The sequence below is a fragment of the Ochotona curzoniae genome, unplaced genomic scaffold (genome assembly GCF_017591425.1).
Source record: "Ochotona curzoniae isolate NIBS_2020 unplaced genomic scaffold, NIBS_Ocur_1.0 contig_4692, whole genome shotgun sequence".
Taxonomy (NCBI): Eukaryota; Metazoa; Chordata; class Mammalia; order Lagomorpha; family Ochotonidae; genus Ochotona; species Ochotona curzoniae.
Genome location: NW_024466361.1, coordinates 1,878,429 through 1,898,506, shown reverse-complemented (window position 1 = coordinate 1,898,506; position 20,078 = coordinate 1,878,429). Strand labels below are relative to the sequence as shown.

At 44.1% G+C, this 20,078-nt stretch overlaps 1 protein-coding gene across 2 annotated transcripts in view; it reads right to left on the bottom strand.

The window, feature by feature from the left end:
• EXOC4 (exocyst complex component 4) overlaps positions 1-20,078 on the bottom strand; it is an 817,909-nt gene that overhangs the window by 423,522 nt on the left and 374,309 nt on the right. The window contains exon 11 of one of the 2 annotated variants that reach the window (XM_040987490.1): positions 14,200-14,419. The exons of the other annotated variant lie outside the window; for it this stretch is intronic. Coding sequence (XP_040843424.1) covers positions 14,200-14,419 — 220 coding nt within the window. The remainder of the gene's footprint in view (positions 1-14,199; positions 14,420-20,078) is intronic. 2 annotated transcript variants of the gene reach the window in all.

The window sequence follows — 20,078 nt, the reverse complement described above, 5'->3', positions numbered from 1 at the left end:
TCTGATGAGATCTGGCCATTTCACCTCTGCAGTCTTCCTCCCCACCACACACAATCCCAGGGAGAACACGAGCAGCATCATTGAAACCACAGTGCAGGACAGCGTCCAGTCCAACTGAACGATACCCTTCCAGACGATCAAGGCCACCAAAAAAAAAAAAAAAAAAAAAGAATAAAAGAAAGAAGTGAAAAATTGCTACACCCAACAGAACCTTAGGCAGACAGAAAAACTAAATGTTCAGGAAAGATCCTAGAACAGAAAAAGGGTATTAAGCAGAACAAAACAAAACAAAACGAAGAAGAAGAAGGCAGTATGAATAATGTATGAACTCTAGCTAATAAGAATGCATCATTATTAGCTCATTAATTGCTAAAAATCGACCATATTAATAGAGTACGAATGGGAAGCTGAGTGTGCCATATATGGAAACTAGCATTTCTGCAACTTTCCTGTAAATTTGCAACTTTTCTGGTATAGAAATTTTACCTGAAGGCAAGTATTTAATGCTAATTTGCTTTGCCAACAATATTAATTTGCTTTTATCCACTGTCCCTGACCATGGAAGCCAAAGGCCACCCGTTAACATATCTGTTGGCAATAATCCTTTTATTTATCCAACAAATGAAGGCCTCCTAACTAGGGAAGGATCACAGCAGAGGGTACTCAGGGTCAAGAGGCCCAAAGTCAGAGCCCAGCCCTGTCCCCTCTCCTTCTCTCAGCTCAGCAGGTGCACACTGTGGGAAAGCCAGGCCCAGCACTGTGACTAACGCCACCAGAGCGCTTCTGCACATGTCTGATAGGCAGCCTTGACCTTGGAATAATCAAGGGGACTGCAAATTCAAAAATGCTTCAAGGAATGAAAAGGAAGACACAATTAGGCTTCTGAGGTTGAAATGGGGCAAGGAGAAGCAGTGTGTGCCCAGTGAGAGGCAGAGAAAGGCTCTCCTCCTAAGCGCACTTATCTGAATTGGACTTTATAGCTATTTGCAAGTGAATACGCAGGGCATTCTGGCTCCACAGATATTGCCCACCCATCATGGGAATAGCTCCAAGTGGGGAGGGTTTGCAGATACAAATGAAGATGGAAAAGGAAAGGAAACTAAAAGCCTTGAGTTTTCCTCTCTTTCAAAAAGACTATAGGCACAGTCTGGAAAGGACATAATGACTAGATAACCTGTTAATGAGCTACCTGTGCAGTACCTTTTCTCCAAAGTAGGACTTAAACAGGCAGAGCCCCCGTGTGTTTAAAAAGGTTATAAATGAGAAAATGAAGAGCTTCATCTTCAAACAAAAGTGTGTCTGTTGGAGCTAAATGGCTGCTGCTAAAGTGATGGATTCTATCCAGTGCCTTTGAGGGCGCAGGAAGGAAAACCTGAACTTCCCAAGTAAGACACTGACCCCAGGAAGGAGTGGTCACTTATGACAGTCAATCTAAAGAGTAACTTGAGATGCTGAACATGCTAAATGCTGATAGAGTGGGGGGTACCTGTGAGGTCACGGTTTCCATTCTGGAGAGAAACGTCCACAGGTTCTGACTCTGTCCCCGTCTCAGCTGGCCTCTGTCCACAGGCTCCGCCTGCTGACACTGAACTGTCAAGCTCTCTCTTCCCACCTGTTTGCACACATCCGGCCTCTGAAGCACTCCATGGGTCTGCACCTTTCCCACTCCAAGAGGACACTAACCTGGCTGAGCTCTGGGCTCCTGTTAACCCTTCTCCACTCCTTCCTTCTCCCACGCGTTCAGCTACCCATCTTTGTCCCTACTTTTCTTGGAATCACAGACAAGAGAAATTCTTGCTTCTGAATCGATTCTCTACAAAATTCCAGACAAGTAGAAGGCTTGCTTTAAATGTATTCTGTATCAGGAATGAAAAAACAGAATGTGGAAACAATGGTCTTACCCACTTTCCTGTAGTCCTTGACCCTTTGCGCCCTAATCAACTATGTAAAAATCATCAAAATAAAAGAATAAAATTTTTAAAAATGTATTCTGTACCCCTATGTCAAGCTGTCTGATGACAGTACAAAGCAGGCGTTCAAAAGATAAACACTAATCATTACATTGTAACAGCATTTTCCCAGTGGAAATGACTGACCCTTGTGACGTCACTCTCAGACTGCCCGTGCTGACAGCACACCCAGGAGTCCGCAGGACAGACTCCCCAAGAAGCCGCGACACGGCAGGTGCTTTACTGGGACAGTTCATTTTAAAGGGCCATTTAACCTTCAAATCGAGACAGTCTCCCTTCTCTCTGCATTTTTTCACAAGAACATCTCTAAGCCAGAGCTGCAACACCCAGACAGGACCAATTTTACTTATAAGAGCTGCCAATTCCCCAACCACAGCACTTCTTCATCCACACTCTTCTAGCTCTACTCGTCATCCTGCCAGGTCAGCAATACTGCAGCTCCCAAGAATGATACCTGTCACCTGCTGGGCTTTCCACACAGCCTTTCCTCTCTTCCCAGTATCTTTTGATGGGATGCTCTACTTCTCTAACATTTAAGGGAAAGAAATCGGTTTTCAGATGCCTCTGTTAGCAAGCAAAGTCAAAAGTATTTCAGGCAAAGGCAGCCCTCTAAAGATCTGAGTGACAGGGTGTTAATGTGGTTTTGTCGCTGTCAGCGGATCTGTCATATGTCATTACCGTGGTTCCTGTTATCCACCAGAGAATGGGCCTGGGTAAGAGCAGAAGGGACAGCAGCCACTCAACACGTGACACTGCTTACCCCAGCGAGTTTGTTTCCAAGGATGGTGCAGTGATGATCAGGACGGCCGGAGCAGGTCTACCTGCATCCCGGAATCCAGGTCTGAAGACCCCGTGCTCACCTTTCTCTCAATGTCTCTTTGACACAGGTTTGTGCTCAGACAAGCTTCTCCCTACTGTACAAAGCTGGTCCCCGTCTCAGCTGACCTCCCTACTGTACAGAACACATGCTTCTTGCTATAATGCCTTCCTCATCCAGCATGCCCTGGGAACGAAAGCTGTTCTTCCTAAATTGACCTCATAACCCACACAGAGAAGATGGATTCTAGAAAAGTTGCATGTAGATTGAAATCTGTTCCAAGTATACTGTAAGAGATGATGGATTGTGGAAGAAACCATTTAAAATAATGACTGACCTAAAAAATGCAAATTTTGAGATCATTAAAGATGATCTCCTACAAGGAAAAAAAAAGCTTTGTTTATTTTTAGCCCGTCTGGCACTATTCCGGAAACCACATCGGTACATTAGGGAGTTTAAATAAACATGTCATTTTTTCCCTCTCTCTTCTTGCTTTGCAAAAAGCTACTTATGTAAATTTATGTAAGAACATCAGCTAGCCAGGTGAGAGCCTGCTTCTTCTCTATGCTGGGATAAGATTATAAATTCTAGAGGATTACACATATTTAAGTTGATCCCATAATGTCCCTGTCTGCCTCTACATTAACATCACGTTTCACTGCGTCCCTGCACAGCCTTCAGTATTAGCAGTTATGAAGACAAGTCCCTGTGAAATATTCCATCACTAAGGCACTAGGGACAGATTAGTCACAAACCTGACCTGGTCAACTTCCTGTCCTTTGGCACTATTTACAGAAAATGTTCGCATGAGGACTTTTTAAAGTGAAGCACTATTTTTACCAAGCAGTAACTTTCACACCCAAAGCATCTCTTTGTAGGTTTGTATGTTCTGAGCAATACATTAAAGTCTTGTCAACAGCACCACTGTCAAGCGCTTCAAGCAAGATTGGGAATTCATTCCTGGGATTGCTGAAGAGCAGTTAAAATGATCCGGTCTGGCTGCTATGAGACAAATGCAGCAAAATGTTGACTGTAGAATAATGACACGGAGTATATTAATGTCAATACATATATTTTCCAGTTTTTATGTATGTTTAAATATAAGATAATGAAGAGGAATTTGGCCTAGTGATTAAAAGTGCCCATGTGCCATGCCAGAAGGCCTAGGTTCAAACCCTGGCTTAAGTTCTTAACGATAGCGTCTCGCTAACACAGGCCCTGGAGAGGCAGTGGCTATGGCTCAACTCTTCCTGCTTCTGCCCTCTAGGGCATGTGGACTGTGTTCCCTGCTTGTGGTCCACGCCCCAGGCCAGCCCTATCCACTGAGGGCATTTGGGGAGCCAATCAGCAGACAGGAGCTCTCTTAGGCCCTCAGCCTCTCAAATAAATAAAATACAAGTGGCAATTCAAAATATTCATGGAAAGCTGGATTAAAGATGCTTATTTTGGTGCAAATTTTTCAACAATGTTTTGTGCCAACATAAACTTTTAATTAAACTGGAAGTATTCTCATATTTTTATAATAAACTATTAGGTAAGATATTGCCAGATTATTAATAGTGGCTATTATTCATTGATGGAGTAATTTGATATCAAAAAGAATGAAAAATTCATTTAATAAAAAATATTTCTATTTTTGTGGGCATTTTCTTAGCATTCCTTCTGCTAATGCTAATGGATTTTTCTGAATGGAACCACATGCAGGTATGGGGACCACATAATTTTGATGAAACATTTATAAAGCCCCACTGAACATATGAGCCCACTATATTTCTCACTCTAGTCTTACATAGTGGTGTCAGCAAACATCTTTCTCAGCCTATAGACAAGAGAAGGGAACTTTGGGAAGGAAGTGGTTTGGACTTAGCTGGGGTCACGGAGCCGGACAGGGGACTACAGCCGTGCTGGCAAGCATGCCCTTCTGCTCTTCTGCCCACAACATGACACGCTACGTGGGAACCAGCTTTCTAGAAGAACCATGAAAAATCACTTCAAAGAATGAAGTGGATTAAACTAGGAACAGAAGACAAAAACAATACAACTTGATAAATTGGTCTGAAAGCAGATGAATTTAATGTTGAAACTCTTCAGCAGTAATGAAGGGTTTGCACTGTACAGCTTTTGGAAGCAGAAAGGTGTTAAAAACTTCTGTGATCAAAGCCTAGACCATTCCATCTTCTCTTCCATCCCTTGGCCGAGTCCAGAGCAGACACAAGTGCTTGGAGACTTGAGGCCCATCGCTGTCACGCAGAGGCCAAACAGTGGCTCTGGTAAATCCACACAATTGTAAAATTCAAAGGAAATCAGAAGTATAAATGGCAAGTTGGCGTTTCTTTAGGTGTACTCAGATATGCACTGAAGAGGGGGATTAGACCCTGTGCAGCTTGATGCCAAGATGAACTCTGGCACAGTAAGATCGTTAGGAATGACACCATCATAGCTTACGGGGGGTGGGGAATCAACTGAGCAGCTCATTTTTCAACTTAATGATTTTCACGATGGCTTCCAGTAGACCTTTAATGGCACGGATGTATTTACACTAATAAAAGCTGAATCTATTACGGACCAGAGAGATGAATGGAAGTCACTTCCCGCAATGCAAATGGCGCTCAAACGCAATATTCTTCATACTAACATGATCTGATACGATGAAAACAATATGCTATTGCTGCTGGCCACACTTTTTTGGGGGGGTGGGGGAAGACTAGAAGAGATTCCTGGCAGAGCCTTGCCTTGCTTGGGGAGATAATAGGTTTGGGCATCAATGCAATTATCTTCAGCAAATTATCCCACTGTAAGCAGCTGTGTCCATCAACCTTCAAGAAGACTTAACTAAAGCTGCAGCAATCACTCAGCCAACCAAATACTTCCATTCTGATCTTGCTGATGTCTAAAATTTAGACATCACAACTTATTGCCTTAATAGCAGTACTTCCACACTGCTTCCTGCCAGAGATCTTCAAGGAAAATGCAATAAATTGGATATACCACATTATGTGTAACTTACTAGTTTTATTATCTGTAGTGGACCAAATAGTGCCCCATCCCTCCATCTGATTTCTACACAGAACTTCAGAGTATAGTTTAATTTGGGGTAGAATCTTTGCAGAAGTATTTAAGGTAAGAACTGGGATGAGATGATATTGGATATAAATGGCTCCTAAGTCCGATGAAGATGTCCTTATAAGAGTGAGAAAAGAGCCAATGGAATCATAGGAGAGCTGGCCACATTCAGACGCAGTCAGAGATGGGAGAGATGTTACAAGAGCCACGAAACATCAGGTACCACTAAGAACTGGAAGAGGCAAGAAAGAGGCCTCAAGTCTCCTCTCTACGGTCTCTAGAGGGAATGTGGCTCCTGGCCTCTGAAACCAGGGAAGTTACACTACAGAACTTAATGCTCTGTAGTTTTAAGCCACTTTGTTCTGTGTTCATGTGTTTCAGCAGTGCTAGGATACTGATGCACAGCTGTCACGGTCATCAACAGCAGGTGCTACCACATCTGCTAATACATGGTGGGCAGAGAAGCTCCAGGAAAGGGAGAAAGAAGGTGAGACAGCAGCATCTCTCCTTGTGATGCCAGTGTCGTGGCAGACAGGAGAGAAGCTTGGAGGTGAGAGTTACAGCATAATGAAAAGGAAGTAGATAAATAGCCAGAGGGGGAGGGAGCGAGGAGGTGAAGGCAGGAGGGAGAGAAAGCATGAGAGGGCGAAAGAGCGAGAACGCCGGCAAGCAATGTAGGTTATTACTAACGGCAAGGGCTGATGGACACAGTGAGCACAGGTCAGAAAGCCAACAGAGAGAGAGGAAAGGAGTGGCAGGAGACACTTGAGAGCAGGCACATGTGACAGGGCAGGAAGGAGTGGTATGTTTTACAGTAATTATTCCATTTAATCAGGAGTATGTTCCCGTGGCATAGACTTTATTATTCCCACTATCTAGAGGCAGAGATAGGTACACACAAAGGTAAAGCAACCTGCTCACAGGCACAAAGCTACCAAATGAAATGGCTGGGATTTGAATCCATCTGTGTCAGATTCCAAGGTTTATACCCCAACTTGGTTCAAAGTGTCTAATGTGACATTTGGTGAGAGTTAACAATGGCCTCCGCTGTCATTTTCCGTCCTTCCTCCAGAAATGTTCTGGATAGTGGTGCTGATTCTGACTCCATGCGGACTCACCTGGACATCTTACAGAACCCTGACCCCATGGCGGCCTCGCTCCTGCTGAGGGACACACGTGGGCAGGGGCACTGGGAGGAGCCTAGGGGGCCAGTCCACAGGTGTAGGTGAGAGGCTGCCGCTGGCCGAGGAAGGGAAAGTGTGGTGTTTGCAGACACACTGTAGCTACTGCACTTCTCAGAAGTCATCTGTGACAAACACTGGAGCAGCGAGAAAAACCAAAAGATGCTCTCAATGTCTCAGGACCGCTTAGCTTTTCCTCACACAGCCTGCGGCTGTCCCTCCAGTGGTGTGCGTCTTTGAGGCTGAGCAGCAGGAAGCCTTCTCTTAGGGCCCTCTCTGAGCCAAGACGCGCAGGCTCATTTTGCTGCAAAGCTCAGCAATGTGCTAGACTAGGAAGCAGCTTCTACTCCTGCTCCAAATATTGTTCCGCCACTTTCTGGGTCTGCAGGAAACAAAGACAGACATGCCTTGAAAGCGACTGGTCTTCACCACAGAGCCAAGCGGCCACGGGACTGGATCCGGTACCTGTGTTCAAGCTAGGTTTGATGATGATTATGGGAGGAAACACTTCTTCAATGTAACTGTGCTGTACCGGCTTCTGGCTGGCTGGCCAGGACAGACGCTTGGAGCGATGGGAGCTTCAGGAACCTGCAAGGGTCAGAAGCTGCCGGTGACACTATCAGGCCATGGGCCATACTTTATGGGGACAAAGCAAAACTTCCCAAACTCCAATGTGTAAACACAGTACCTGGTAAAACTGCAAATAAGATTTCTAGGTCAGTGGCTCGTGTCACCACTCCACTCTCAGCAGCACAGGCAGAGGATGTCCCTTAGCAAGGAGGGGAAGAGAGTGAAGCACTATTCACACAGCAACCCATGACAGCTTCACAGAGAAGGGATGAAAACCCTTAAGAAAAGTCCCCTTGTTGATCCTGGTACGGTAGCCTAGTGGCACGTGCCAGGATCCCATATTGGCGCTGATTTATGTTCTAGCTCCATTTCACATCTCCTCCCTGCCTGTGGTCTGGGAAAGCAGTAGAGGATGGCCCAAAGCTTTGGGACCCTGCACCTATGTGAGAGGCTCAGAAGAAGCTTATGGCTTTGGTTCAGCTCTGGCCATTGTGGCCACTTGGGGAATGAAGCAGCAGATGGAAGACCTTTCTCTCTATCTCCTCTGTAAGTCTGACATTCCAATAAAAACAAAATCTAAAAAAAAAGTCCCTTTTCATTTTTTTTAAAAAACATGGAGACACCAAAATAGAAGTTTGTTCCCGAATCCATGGTAAACTAAAGCAATGAAGTGAACCTTTCAGCCCTATTCCGTCATGCCTGTGGTAAGGACAGTTCAGATTCCGGGAAATACATAAGATCATAAGATGCAAGATGGTGTTCACTTCAAGAGACCATTCCAGAATTCCAGAACTGCATACAGAATGCTGGACATGGAGTTCTAAAACTGCCTGTCCAAAAACCTGGCTCAGCGGAAACAAGAATGCCTTCAGGTTTGAATCAGCACGTGTCAGCTCATGGGAGGAAGCCATTCTGGAGATGCAGTGTTGGCAACAGAGGACTCTGAGACGTTAGCCATGAGGTTCGGCCATTCCTGTCTTCACGCTGGCAGCATTAGCACAGCTCAGGAAATAAGCTATTTTAGGTTAAACACTATCAAGAATATCCCATTCAAGATCATGGACCTTATACTATGAGCAGAAACTTGCCACACACGTCCCTGAGCCAGGAAAGGCGTCAACTCCTTCACTTTAATCCATGCACCCAGCCAGCAAACAGCGAGTGCCTCCTCTCTGACAGACACTGCTCCAGCTGCTGGGGATTTCAGAGAGCCAACTGCACTAAGCACCCAAGGGTGGGCAGTTGCTGCAAAGTGCACCCAGCACGGAGTCTCAGGAGCTGCTTTCATGTTCTACTGCCCTTTGTGAGTGTGATGGGAGGGGATTAGAAAAGTATTTCTTCAAAATACCACAAAAATGGGTTATTTGAAAAGAAATCTTGAAATCCACAAAATATACAAGCACAAGTCCTAATTTTATATTGTGAGATCCAACAGACAACGTCAAATTCGTAACGGAAAGCAAAATACAAGCATCTAAACACACAAAAATCTCAAATGCTCTACATCTTGCAGCAGACTGCTCAAGGGTAGCCTGGGCACCAACACAATCCTTAGATCAAGAGAGACACTGGTCCTGAGGACAGACTCCAGCGCTGGGTAGCTTGGTGTGAGTGATGGCTCCATTAGTGGCCAGCCACATGACTCTGGGCAAGCTTGTCCATTGCACTGTTTCACAGTTTGCTCACTGTAATAACACCACCCTTACAGAGCTGCTTCCCTACAGGCATCCCTATGGGTCCATCCACCTAAAGCACTCAGGCCACAGGCTCACACATGGTAAATGCTCCCGACATGTTCACTGCCATCAGCACTACTACCCACTCCTGGCACTCTCATTGCTGTTATTCTGCTATGATCACCAGTACAACTCTGCTATGGCATTTGCAGTATAAGTATTCTACCTAAGAAATTATGCTGTACTCTTTCTTCCTACTGCTTTGTTCCTTCTGTTCTGTGGGATCTGCAAGAGCAAAGACGCCGACACATGTCAGCACACACAGAGATCCACTGAGTGTCTGCACTGCAGAAGATGCAAGGGCAAAGCGTCTGGGTGTTGCCATTATCAGGCACCCATGTTCTGCGTGTGCTCGTCATCACCCAGATGGGAGAGGCACTGAGACAGCCGTCCTTCTGTACTCCCCGTCAATGCAGCTGCACCCGTCTGGGGCCACGGTATCTGGGGACACGACGTGCAGCCTGCGGGGAAAGGCACCTCTTTTCTTCTACTGTCAACACTGGTCTAGCAGAGGCAACAACTTTAAAGGACATTTTTGCACCTCATCTAATTGAATGTTTTAGCTCATCTGCATCCTCAACACATACATACATTTCTCCAAGTTCTTTTCTTCACACTTGTCTTGGATTCTCAGCTAAAATTTCTGAAAATTATGTCTTTCTTTAGATTAGCCTGGGAATAAACACATCAAGGAAGCACAGAAATACATTTTGGAACCACTAAGCCCTGAGAATGGGAAATCATGTGAGAAGCCAACTACAATCATCATAAAGCAAGGGAATTTCTCAAGATGGGAAAGGAAAATAACCATTTTTTTCTAGTACGCATTTTAGTTACCTAAGAATATGAAATAAACTCATGCATATGGTCTAACTAATTTGCATTTTGATAAAACAAACATTTTGACGAAAAAAAATGAGAGACAGGGCAACTAGATAACCAAGTAACAAAGCAGGTGAGCTGTGGTTTGAATAATCGTGTGGGTGACCTCCACAAGCCCATGAACTGGGTGGGGGCTTGCTCCCCAATATCTTACGTTAGGATTACCACTCATGGGTAACAGAGTTTAGCATAGATTAGGCCTAGGTATCTAGAAGTAGACTCTGGGGAGGGTGTCCCCAGGTCACTGGTTATATGCCCTGGAAGGCTGTCCCCTCAGAGCACTGGCTCCCTATTCTAACTTGAGCCAAGCTTTCTCCCTGCTTCCAGGCTTACCCGGGGACGTTTTTCTGTACACTTCACCAGACACCGAACTCCTGGGGCCACATAACTCTGGGTGTTAATCTCCAACCTACAAAACTTCCTTCCTCCTAAGTAACTCTTCCCAGGTATTCGGCTAAGGTGATGCAAAGCTGACTAATGTGAGGCATTTTAACTCTGAAAACAAATTTGGAGGTTAGTAGCATGAATGACATTACCCTCAAAATTTACTCCCTTACATATAATTATATCTTGACAAGGTCAAAAAGAGAACAGACACAGCTGAAGCTCTCACCTAGCCTCAGAATGGAATAACTGACTTACAGGACAAGAGGCACAGTTACCTGTACAAGATGGCTGCTGATAGGTTGGGGAGTTATCTGACAGGCTGGCCAGCAGACTGCTCAGAGAGGTCACTGAGTTGGCAGTGCATGGCCCTGACATGGCCCAGACTGTAGTCAACTAGTTATGAGTCTTAATGCGTCTCTGCTACTCATGCCTAATATGCCAGAATCCTTAGTTCTCAAACTCAATTGGTCTCTTAAATTTAGTATGCTAACCATGCTCAGTATAGCACACAGCATGTGTGCTAAATACTGAAAGTTTTCTTTTGGAAACAAGACTAAAAGTATGGTCAGACAAAACAGAAAAGCTTTTGTTCCCTTCTATGTATCACATTTTAGCCTTGAAGGTATTTTTTTTAATGTATTTATTTTTACTGGAAAGTCAGAGCTAAAGAGAGACAAAGAGAGGGAGGGAGGGAAGGAGGGAAAAGGAAGGAGAGAGAGGGAATATGAATCTTCTACCCACTGGTTCATTCCCCAAATGGTCATAATGGCCAGAGCTGGGACAATTCGAAGCTGGGATCCAGGATCCAGGAGCTTCTTCTAGGACTGCAGTTTGGATGCAGAGGTCAAATGCCTTGGGCCATCCTCCATTGCCTCTCCAGGCCATGAGCAGGGAGCTGGTTCAAAACTGGAGCAGTCTGGAGTAGAATTGGCACCCTTCTGGGTCTGGCATTGTAGATGGCGGATTAGCTTGATATGCCACCATACCAGTTCCATCACTGCTGGTAATGACTCTTAAAACTTACCCACTGTGTTTACCCAATTCTGTCTGTCCATCCGTCCATCTATCCATCTATCCAGGTTTGCATGAATTCATTCAGTGAATAAATTACTGAGTACCTTACTGCCACCTGGACCTTTACAGTGCTTTCAGTACTGACCCGAGCTCCAGATGCTCCCCTTTGCTTTCCAGTTCTCTGCTAATGAGCCTGAGAAGGGAACAGAAGACAGCCTGAACATCTGGGTCTCGGCCACAAACATGGGACACCTGAAAGGAAGTCTAGGCTCCTGTGACCATGTGGCAATGAATAACTGGATGAAGATATCTCTCTGTAACTCTGCCTTTCAAATAAATAAGTGAATCTTTAAAAAAAATACTTCATAATGCAAAGACATAAAATAAATAAAGCTGATTAATAATTAAAGTTGTACCCATAATTAAATGGGAGAATTTGATTTCCACATGCAGAAAAATTAAACTAGATCCCTATCTCTTACCTTATACAAAAAACCATCTCAGAATGGAATAACTAGCCGAGTGAGTACAGGGAACTACTGCAGCAAAGCACAGGGGATGCCATGCAAGTGGCACTGGCTATGAATGTTCTGGATCAGTTGCAGCTACACAGGAACCAAAAGATACAGACAAGTGGGACTGCGTCAAAGTAATGACCTCTAAAAATGAAGGAAGCGATCAACAAAGTTAGGAGATAAGCTACAGATTAGCAAGAAGGTATCTGCATGGTCTACCACCGGCCAGGGAATTATAATCAAAATCCACAAGGAACACCAGTAACTCATTGACAAAGTCAATAAATGGGCTGCAACTCTAAAGGAACATTTCGCACTGGAAGACATATGAATAGCCAACTTGTATATGAAAAAATGTTCAATATTGCTATTCATCAGGAAAATGCAAATGGAAACCTTGAGAAGATAGTATTTCACTCCAGTTAGAAAGACCATTAACAAAAAGACAAAAGACAACACAGCTGGCAAGGATGAGGTGAAAAGGACCCTCGCACACTACAGGTGGTAGTGTAAGGTAATCCAACCGTGGCAGAAACAGTGTGAAAGCTCCTCGAAAAACTAAAAATGGAATTCCCGTATGTTCCAGCAATTCCACTAATGGGTATATATCCAAGAGAAGTGCAGAGGTCTGTGAAGAAGTACCTGCACTCCCACAAAACAAAACCATCTTCATGTTTATGTAATGGTAAATGGCTAAAGAAAACACGTCCATATGTACAAAGAACAGCCCTCCACCATAAACAGGGTGGGCTCTCGGCATCTACGATGACGCAGCTACAACTGGAGACAATTCCGTTAAGTGAACTAAGCCACGCACAGACCAAATTACCACATGATCTAATTATATATGGGGAATAAAACAGGGGCTGTCAGAGCAGCTGAGAGTAGAATGTTTGTTATCAGAGGCCTAGGAAGCAGGAGGGAGGAGAGGTGACTGCTAGACAGCAACGAGAAGTTCTGGTGCCCTGTCTACAGCAGGAGGAGTGGGCGCAAGCCCTCGCCCTCTCTCCTCCGTGCTCCACACATACTGAGGCTCCTTCACCAGGAGGATCCTAATAGAGCCAGAAAGCCAAGGGAACGTCTGCCCGGTTGTTGTGTGTGCACTCCACTTTCTAGTGTCACAGAAGAGTTGGCTTGTCGTGAACACACTTCTCTAAGAATGGCACAGCATCTCTGCTAGAAAGAAGGCAAAGGAAGGCGATGGAAGCAAGCATAACCCCTTCCTCCTGTGCAGCTTCCTGAGGAGCTCAGGCCTTCCGCACCTGAGCACTCAGTGCACAACTTCAACAAAATGTGCTCCTGCACCCTCAGTTAAGTGAAGAAACACCACAAGAATTACAATGCAATAACGTGGATGTATACTCATAACTTCAGCACATACTAATTTTGTTTCAGTTTTATAGTTACCTCCAAGTCACCAACTAAACTGTGGATGAAATATATTCCTGAAACCTACAAATCAAATCATCTACTGACAGATTATTCTATTTCTGCTGCCCAGAAACTATTTATAGTCAAAGTAAAAATTTCTTTTTTTTTTTTTTATTTTTTTATTTTTATTATTTTTTCATTGGAAAGGCGGATATACAGAGAGGAGAGACAAAGTAAAAATTTCAACATTAACAAAGTCATTGCTCGAATTACATGGTCTGACTTTTCAAAGCCGGTTTGTGGTTCAGGTTCAATGTTGAGAGAATCACTTGCTACAGAGCACGTCCTTCCGGCAACTGTGGGTCAGTGGGGAGGCTCCTTTTCACCAGTGGAGAGGCCACACCTCTCAAGGCAAATGCCATGCAAATAATGACAAGTTGTCTGCATACTAACGAGAATTACCATCTCCACAGCCAAAGCTAACCTTTCCCTCCTGGCCCCCTAAAAGATCTTTAGGAATTTCCATTATCCACTTACATTAGGACTAAACTTCCCTGGTGCCTCTTTAATTCATCTCCTCTTGTTTGATCCCAGATGAATATGGAAACAGACTGTAATTCTGATTTCAACTTTATGACTGTGTCCTAGTTAGTGAAAACTGCCGACCACAGCTCGGCACCCGCACAGGCCTACCTGCAGGAGAGGCCGCTGCACTCCCAGGGCCTTCATGGTGTCGGCATTCGCGAGGATCTTCAAGGGGTCTGACGTTTTTGTGACTCCTTCAATCTCCTTGTTGATCTCAGTCAGGACCTGATTGAGGAAGATGGTCTTGATGTACACAGTGAGAAACTCTCGAAGAGGACACTGCTTAGCTGGGCCAAGTTCAAGGGCATGCTCAATCTCCTGAATGAATCTGAAAGACAAACAGTGAAGAGTTTGTCAACAATATGGAAAAGCAGCTACACGGACAGGATGTCAGCACATGGGCGTCTCTGGGCTGGGCTGCTTCTAAAGAGACAGCAGTTATCCTTCTGCTATTCGTTAATACAGAATGTGTGCTTTGTTAAACACACTGAAAAGAAATAGGATGGGGCCCAGCGCGATGGCCAGGATCCCATATGGTTGCCGGTTCTAATCCTGGCGACCCCACTTCACATCCAGCTCCCTGCTTGTGGCCTGGGAAAGCAGTCGAGGATGGCCTGAAGCTTTGAGACCCTGCACCTGCGTGGGAGACCCGGAAGAGGCTCCTGGCTTTGGATTGGCTCAGCTCCAGCCGTTTCGGCCGCCTGGGGAGTGAATCATCGGATGGAAGATCTTCCTCTCTGTCTCTCCTCTCTGTATATCCACCTTTCTAATAAAAATAAAATAAATCTGAAAAGAAATAGGATGAAATGGAAACTCATCTTCTGGGGCCTTGCTGCAGCAAGAGGCCACCACCTAGTACAGGGCTTTCTGCATCATAGCACTGATTCAAGTCCAGGAAGCTTCTGTTTCCTGTCCATGTGCCAGAGATAGCAGCAAGTGCTCTGGCCCCTGTCTACTGTGGGAGATCTACACAGAGCCCTAGCTCAGCCTGTGGCCACTGTGGCCATCTGAGGGAATGAACCAGTAGATGAGAAATTCTGTGTGTGTGTGTGTGTGTGTGTGTGTGTGTGTGTGTGTGTGTGTGTGTGTGCGCACGCACACGCGCGTGCATATTGTCCATTCTGTCACTCTGCCTTTCAAAAACAAAGCAATATCATATCACCTAATCTATGGAGCAAACAAGGAGGAGACAGACAAACAATATTTGTATTAATTCAAGGAAGAAAGAAAACCACAAGAAGCAAAGGAAACACACGAAAATAGAAAACACCAAGACACTCCAGAATAACGCATATGCCTCACTGAAATGCTTACATGTGAGGTTTTTCAAAGATGTCTTTATTTGAAAGGCAGAGTTCCACAGAGGAAAGGAGAGACAGAGGAAGACCTTCCATGTACTGATTCACTCCCCAAAGAGTTACAATGGCAAAATCTGGACTGGGCTGAAGCCAAGAGCCAGAAACTTCTCCCAGGTCTTTCAAGTGCAATAAAGGGACTCAAGTACCGGGGCTGTCTTCCACTGTTTTTCCAGGAACATCAGGGAGTTGGCTGCGAAGCAGAGCAGCCAAGACACAAACCAGTGCCCATTTGAGATGCTGCTGTTGCAGACACTGGTTTTACATGCTGTGCTCCAATGACAGTCCCTCGATATGAATGTTTCAACAGACACAGACTGGCAATGCAGCACAGTGGGTTAAACTGCTAGCATTCCACATCAGAGAACCAGGTCACGTTCTAGCTGTGTTGTTAATGAATTTGCCCTTGGGCCCAGGTCACACATATAGGAGACTGGGACGCAGCTCTTTGCTTTGACCTGGCCCAGCTCTGGTGCTGCACCACTTAGAGAGGGAATCCATGGACGGAAGATCTCTCTCCCACCCCCTTCTTTCTTTGCTCACCCTTTTCTTTCTTTCTTCTTCTTCTTTTTCTCTTTTCATGGATTCAGTTCCATAAGCTCTGGGATTTCCCCTTCACCCTCCCTAGATCCCTCCCCCCTGCCACACACTGTTTCCACTAATTACTACAATAATACAGTCCTTCATAAACAGTCACTCATCAAAATATAGGGAAAGACTTCATGGTAAATGAGATAGAATGGATATTAAACAGAAGAGAAATGCTTAATGTTCATTAAAAAAGTGTACAATAAGTTGCACTGAGATAACAGTTTTCACAATCATGCAATGGAGCACTTATAAAAGTTTAAAACACTTTGTCGGTGTGGGTGAGAAGACAGAGGTATTCTAGCAGGCCATGGATGGCAGTGTCCGTGAGAGGCGAGTTGGCATTACCATGCAGAAGCACAATGCAGCTTCTCTTGATCCTGAAAATTCACCTGTGGGAAATTCTTTCAGTAGATCTATCTGAATGTGGATGAAGTCACTCCATAGAATGTGTACATCATTGTGGCAATGAGTTGGCAGCAAAATACCGGAAATAATTCAAAATTTTATTACTTACAAAGTAATTACATTAGGATGCTTTATACACTGGAAAACCACACATGTGCCAACATGTAAAGACCTCCTGAGTTTAGTAAGTGAAGACTCGGAATGCAGACTGCTATGCATTTCAGTTGTGTTTACTACATTACCTTATATCAAAAGGGCACTCCTTATTTGTTTATCTTAGCATAAAGATGCTTGGGAAGACTAGCAACAAACTAATGAGTACCTGTTGGAGGTAGGGGTATGGAAGAGAAGCGGGAATGAGACTTTCAAATGGTAACTTTTACATTATTTGATTGTTAACAACTGGAAATATATTAACTACTTAAATGAAACTAAATTAGAAAATTTAAAACTCACCTAACATATACTGAAAATAACATTTCGTAAACTATTTTCTAATTACCATATTTAAAGTTTAGTGCATAAATTATTCCGTAGGTTTAGGAGTTTAACTTAATAGAGTTTCCTTTACTTAACATATCGACATATTTCAGTAATTTTGCATAACACCCTGGCATCCTTTGGTATACATGCAAGTGCGATTAAAGATGCCCGTTTAAGATGAGCACAATGAAAACAGCCATCCAAAGAATGCAGAAAGGAAATTGAAAATTCAGAGGGCACAAGAAATAGCAATCATATCTCAGTTAATATCAGTAATATGGAAATGAAAATAAAAAGACGACCCAAAACAAAGAATGACTGGCAGATGAGTAAAGGAGGTAGAGAAACGGGAACAAGATTTGGCCATGACATGATTTAGTGGGGCTGGCATTGTGTGTCGCTGGCCACGCCGCTGTGTGAAAAGGCTGCTTCCTGCTGCTTGCCATCCAGCTCTCTGCTGCTGTGTGTGGGAAGCAGACGAGGTTGAGCCACATGCCTGGGTCCCTGCACGCGTGTGGGAGACCCGGGTGGTGTGCCAGGCTCCTGGAATTAGCCTAGTCCAGACCCAGCTGCTGTGGCTATTTAAGGAGTGAAAACAGTAGACTTAAGATCATCTTCTAACAGCATCTTGCAAACAAAGCTAAATAAGCATTTTCAAAAAGAAAAAGCATGTATTTATTATTTTTAGCTGACATAAAAACTGTATACTTTTAGGAGTATCTGATGTTTTGATACATGTATACACTGTGTACTGCTAATATCTCAATAAACTTAGCTCTCTACACTCTTATCATTCCTTAAGGTAAAAACATTCAAACTCCTTTAGGAGCTTTTTTTTTTTTTAAAAAAAGAAAAGCATAATACTACCATTATTATCTATAGTCAATCCATGATGCAACAGAACTGTGTAACTTAAAATTCCCATACAACAATAGCTTAATATCCATTAGATTGCATCTCCCCTTTTCTGCGGCCCACTCTCCTTGGCCTCTGCTACCACCGTTCCACCTTCCCTGCCCAAGCAGCACACAGGAGTGGCCACCGTTCTATGAGATCCGAATCCGAGCCTGCCACATGGATCCCTGTGGAGTCCTTGTGCTCGCAGGCCATCCCCCACTGAGCTCGGAAAGAAACCCTCTGTGACTAACACTCTTCTGAGGAAACTCTTCCGGCCATTCCTTAATGTTGCAAGAACTAATCATCAGAATCCATACTTATTTTCCTCCCCGTGATTGAGAAAAAGGGTTTTGTGAGTCAAAGTACCCCTTCCATTTTCAAAACCTTTAAAACTGATAGCAGAAAACGGTTACTAATCAGTCTCCTACACAATGGCCAAAGGCTCTAAATTACCCACGTGTTCTCTCTCTCTTTTTAAGTCCTGTATTTGCCTTTGGAGTCCCTAAAACGTGAAACTGCCCTGATGGGGGGGAGGGCGCCCCCATCACATTTGACTGAGTGAATTCTTCAAACAGAAAGCACACATATCAGTCTCAGATGACACATCCAGGCTGGTGTTGCAATGGCTACTCGAGGGCACCCATTCCAGATGTTCCCGAATCTGCTTTCAGAGCTGCAAAGGACCTCAGTGTGCAGACACCGTGCATGCAGGGGAGGAGAGACAAGTCGGGCTGTCTTACCAGTCCTTTCCATAGCCAGAACTGGGCCAAGTGGTGGTTCTCAGGGGCTAAGCTACAGGCATTGGTAAGAGATGCTGATCAAATGACAAATGATTTCAGTTAGACAAGTGGAATAAATTAAAGAAATTTATTGTACATGGTAACTATGGTTGATAATCACAAGCTGTAGACCTGAAAACAATGGTAAGTCAATGAGACAATGTGTTTGTTAATTAGCTCAATTCAGCCATTCCACCAAGCACATCCACTTCAAAACATTAGGCTGTAGATCACAAATATCTATAATTGTGTTTGGCACTTAAAAATTGAAGCAGTTGAATATGGATTTTAAAAGTAGTTAGTTACAAGGGCCAACTGCCTTTTCCTGGGGGGGGGGAGGGGGAGGACACAGAAGGAGAACATTCTGGTCACCCTGGAGGTGATGCTCATGTCCCAGGACGACATGAAGGGGCCCGAGGTGTATGACAGAGAGCCAGAAGAGCTGCCCCAAAGACTGCATGTGAGGTGGCCATTGTGGCTCTCATGGCCATCTTACTTTTGCACTGTGCAGAACATACATAGTAACCTTGCCTACTTCACGGGATGTTTAGCAATTCAATGGAGAAACAGAAGAGAGACTGACACACAAGAATTGCTACCTGACTGGCAGCCAACACTTCCACCACGGTCTCACTATGATTATACAAAGTTTGGCCAAGCGGGAGTTTAGAAGGCAATGACACATGGTTTTTAATTTCTGTCCACTTGTTTTCTATGTGATCACCTATAATCAGTAATTCAGATGACTAGATTAATATTTTTTTAATATTTTAGACACAAAAAGATAAAGAAATACCCAAGGCCCCATGGGGAGAGGGGTCAAAGATAAACTGCTCCTTGCGGAATCCTGCCTAAAAGATTCTATGGAGGCATACAACAAACTCTCTCAGACAGTATCTGTTGAATGAAATACATGTCTTCAACCTTAACCCACAGTTCCTGAAACCATCACATGTTCTATCTTCAAAGAGAATGTCCTGATGCCATGAACTTGCCCTAGTGGTCATAAAAGGAAAAAGGACAAATATTCCATATCTCTACTAACTCCATGTGAACTGCAACCATCATAGAAAGGTGTTTTCTTGTTCTTGTCCACAACACACATGGCTTTTTATTCTGGATAACAACGTTCACACTGCTGTGTATTCTGCTCTTTCATACAGGAATATAGATTGATTCCATCATGTAACGGATGTCATTACTAGACCAAACATTAATGATGCCACTGGCTTTATTCTGGATAACATCTTCATTTTGCTCCCATAATTCCCACAAGTTAAAAGTCTGCGAGTAGTTCTTCAAAACTTTTTTTCCATGGGTGGGCTTGTAATTTATTGTCTTCAGATTCCCACAGAATTATATGTGCATAGTTTCTTTCATACAGTTGACTACTTTACAAGTGACCTGTTACATGGGAGATAGGTGAGCCAAGAGCTCAGAGGAGAATCACCAGAGATCCACGTCTCTCCAGCAAGGC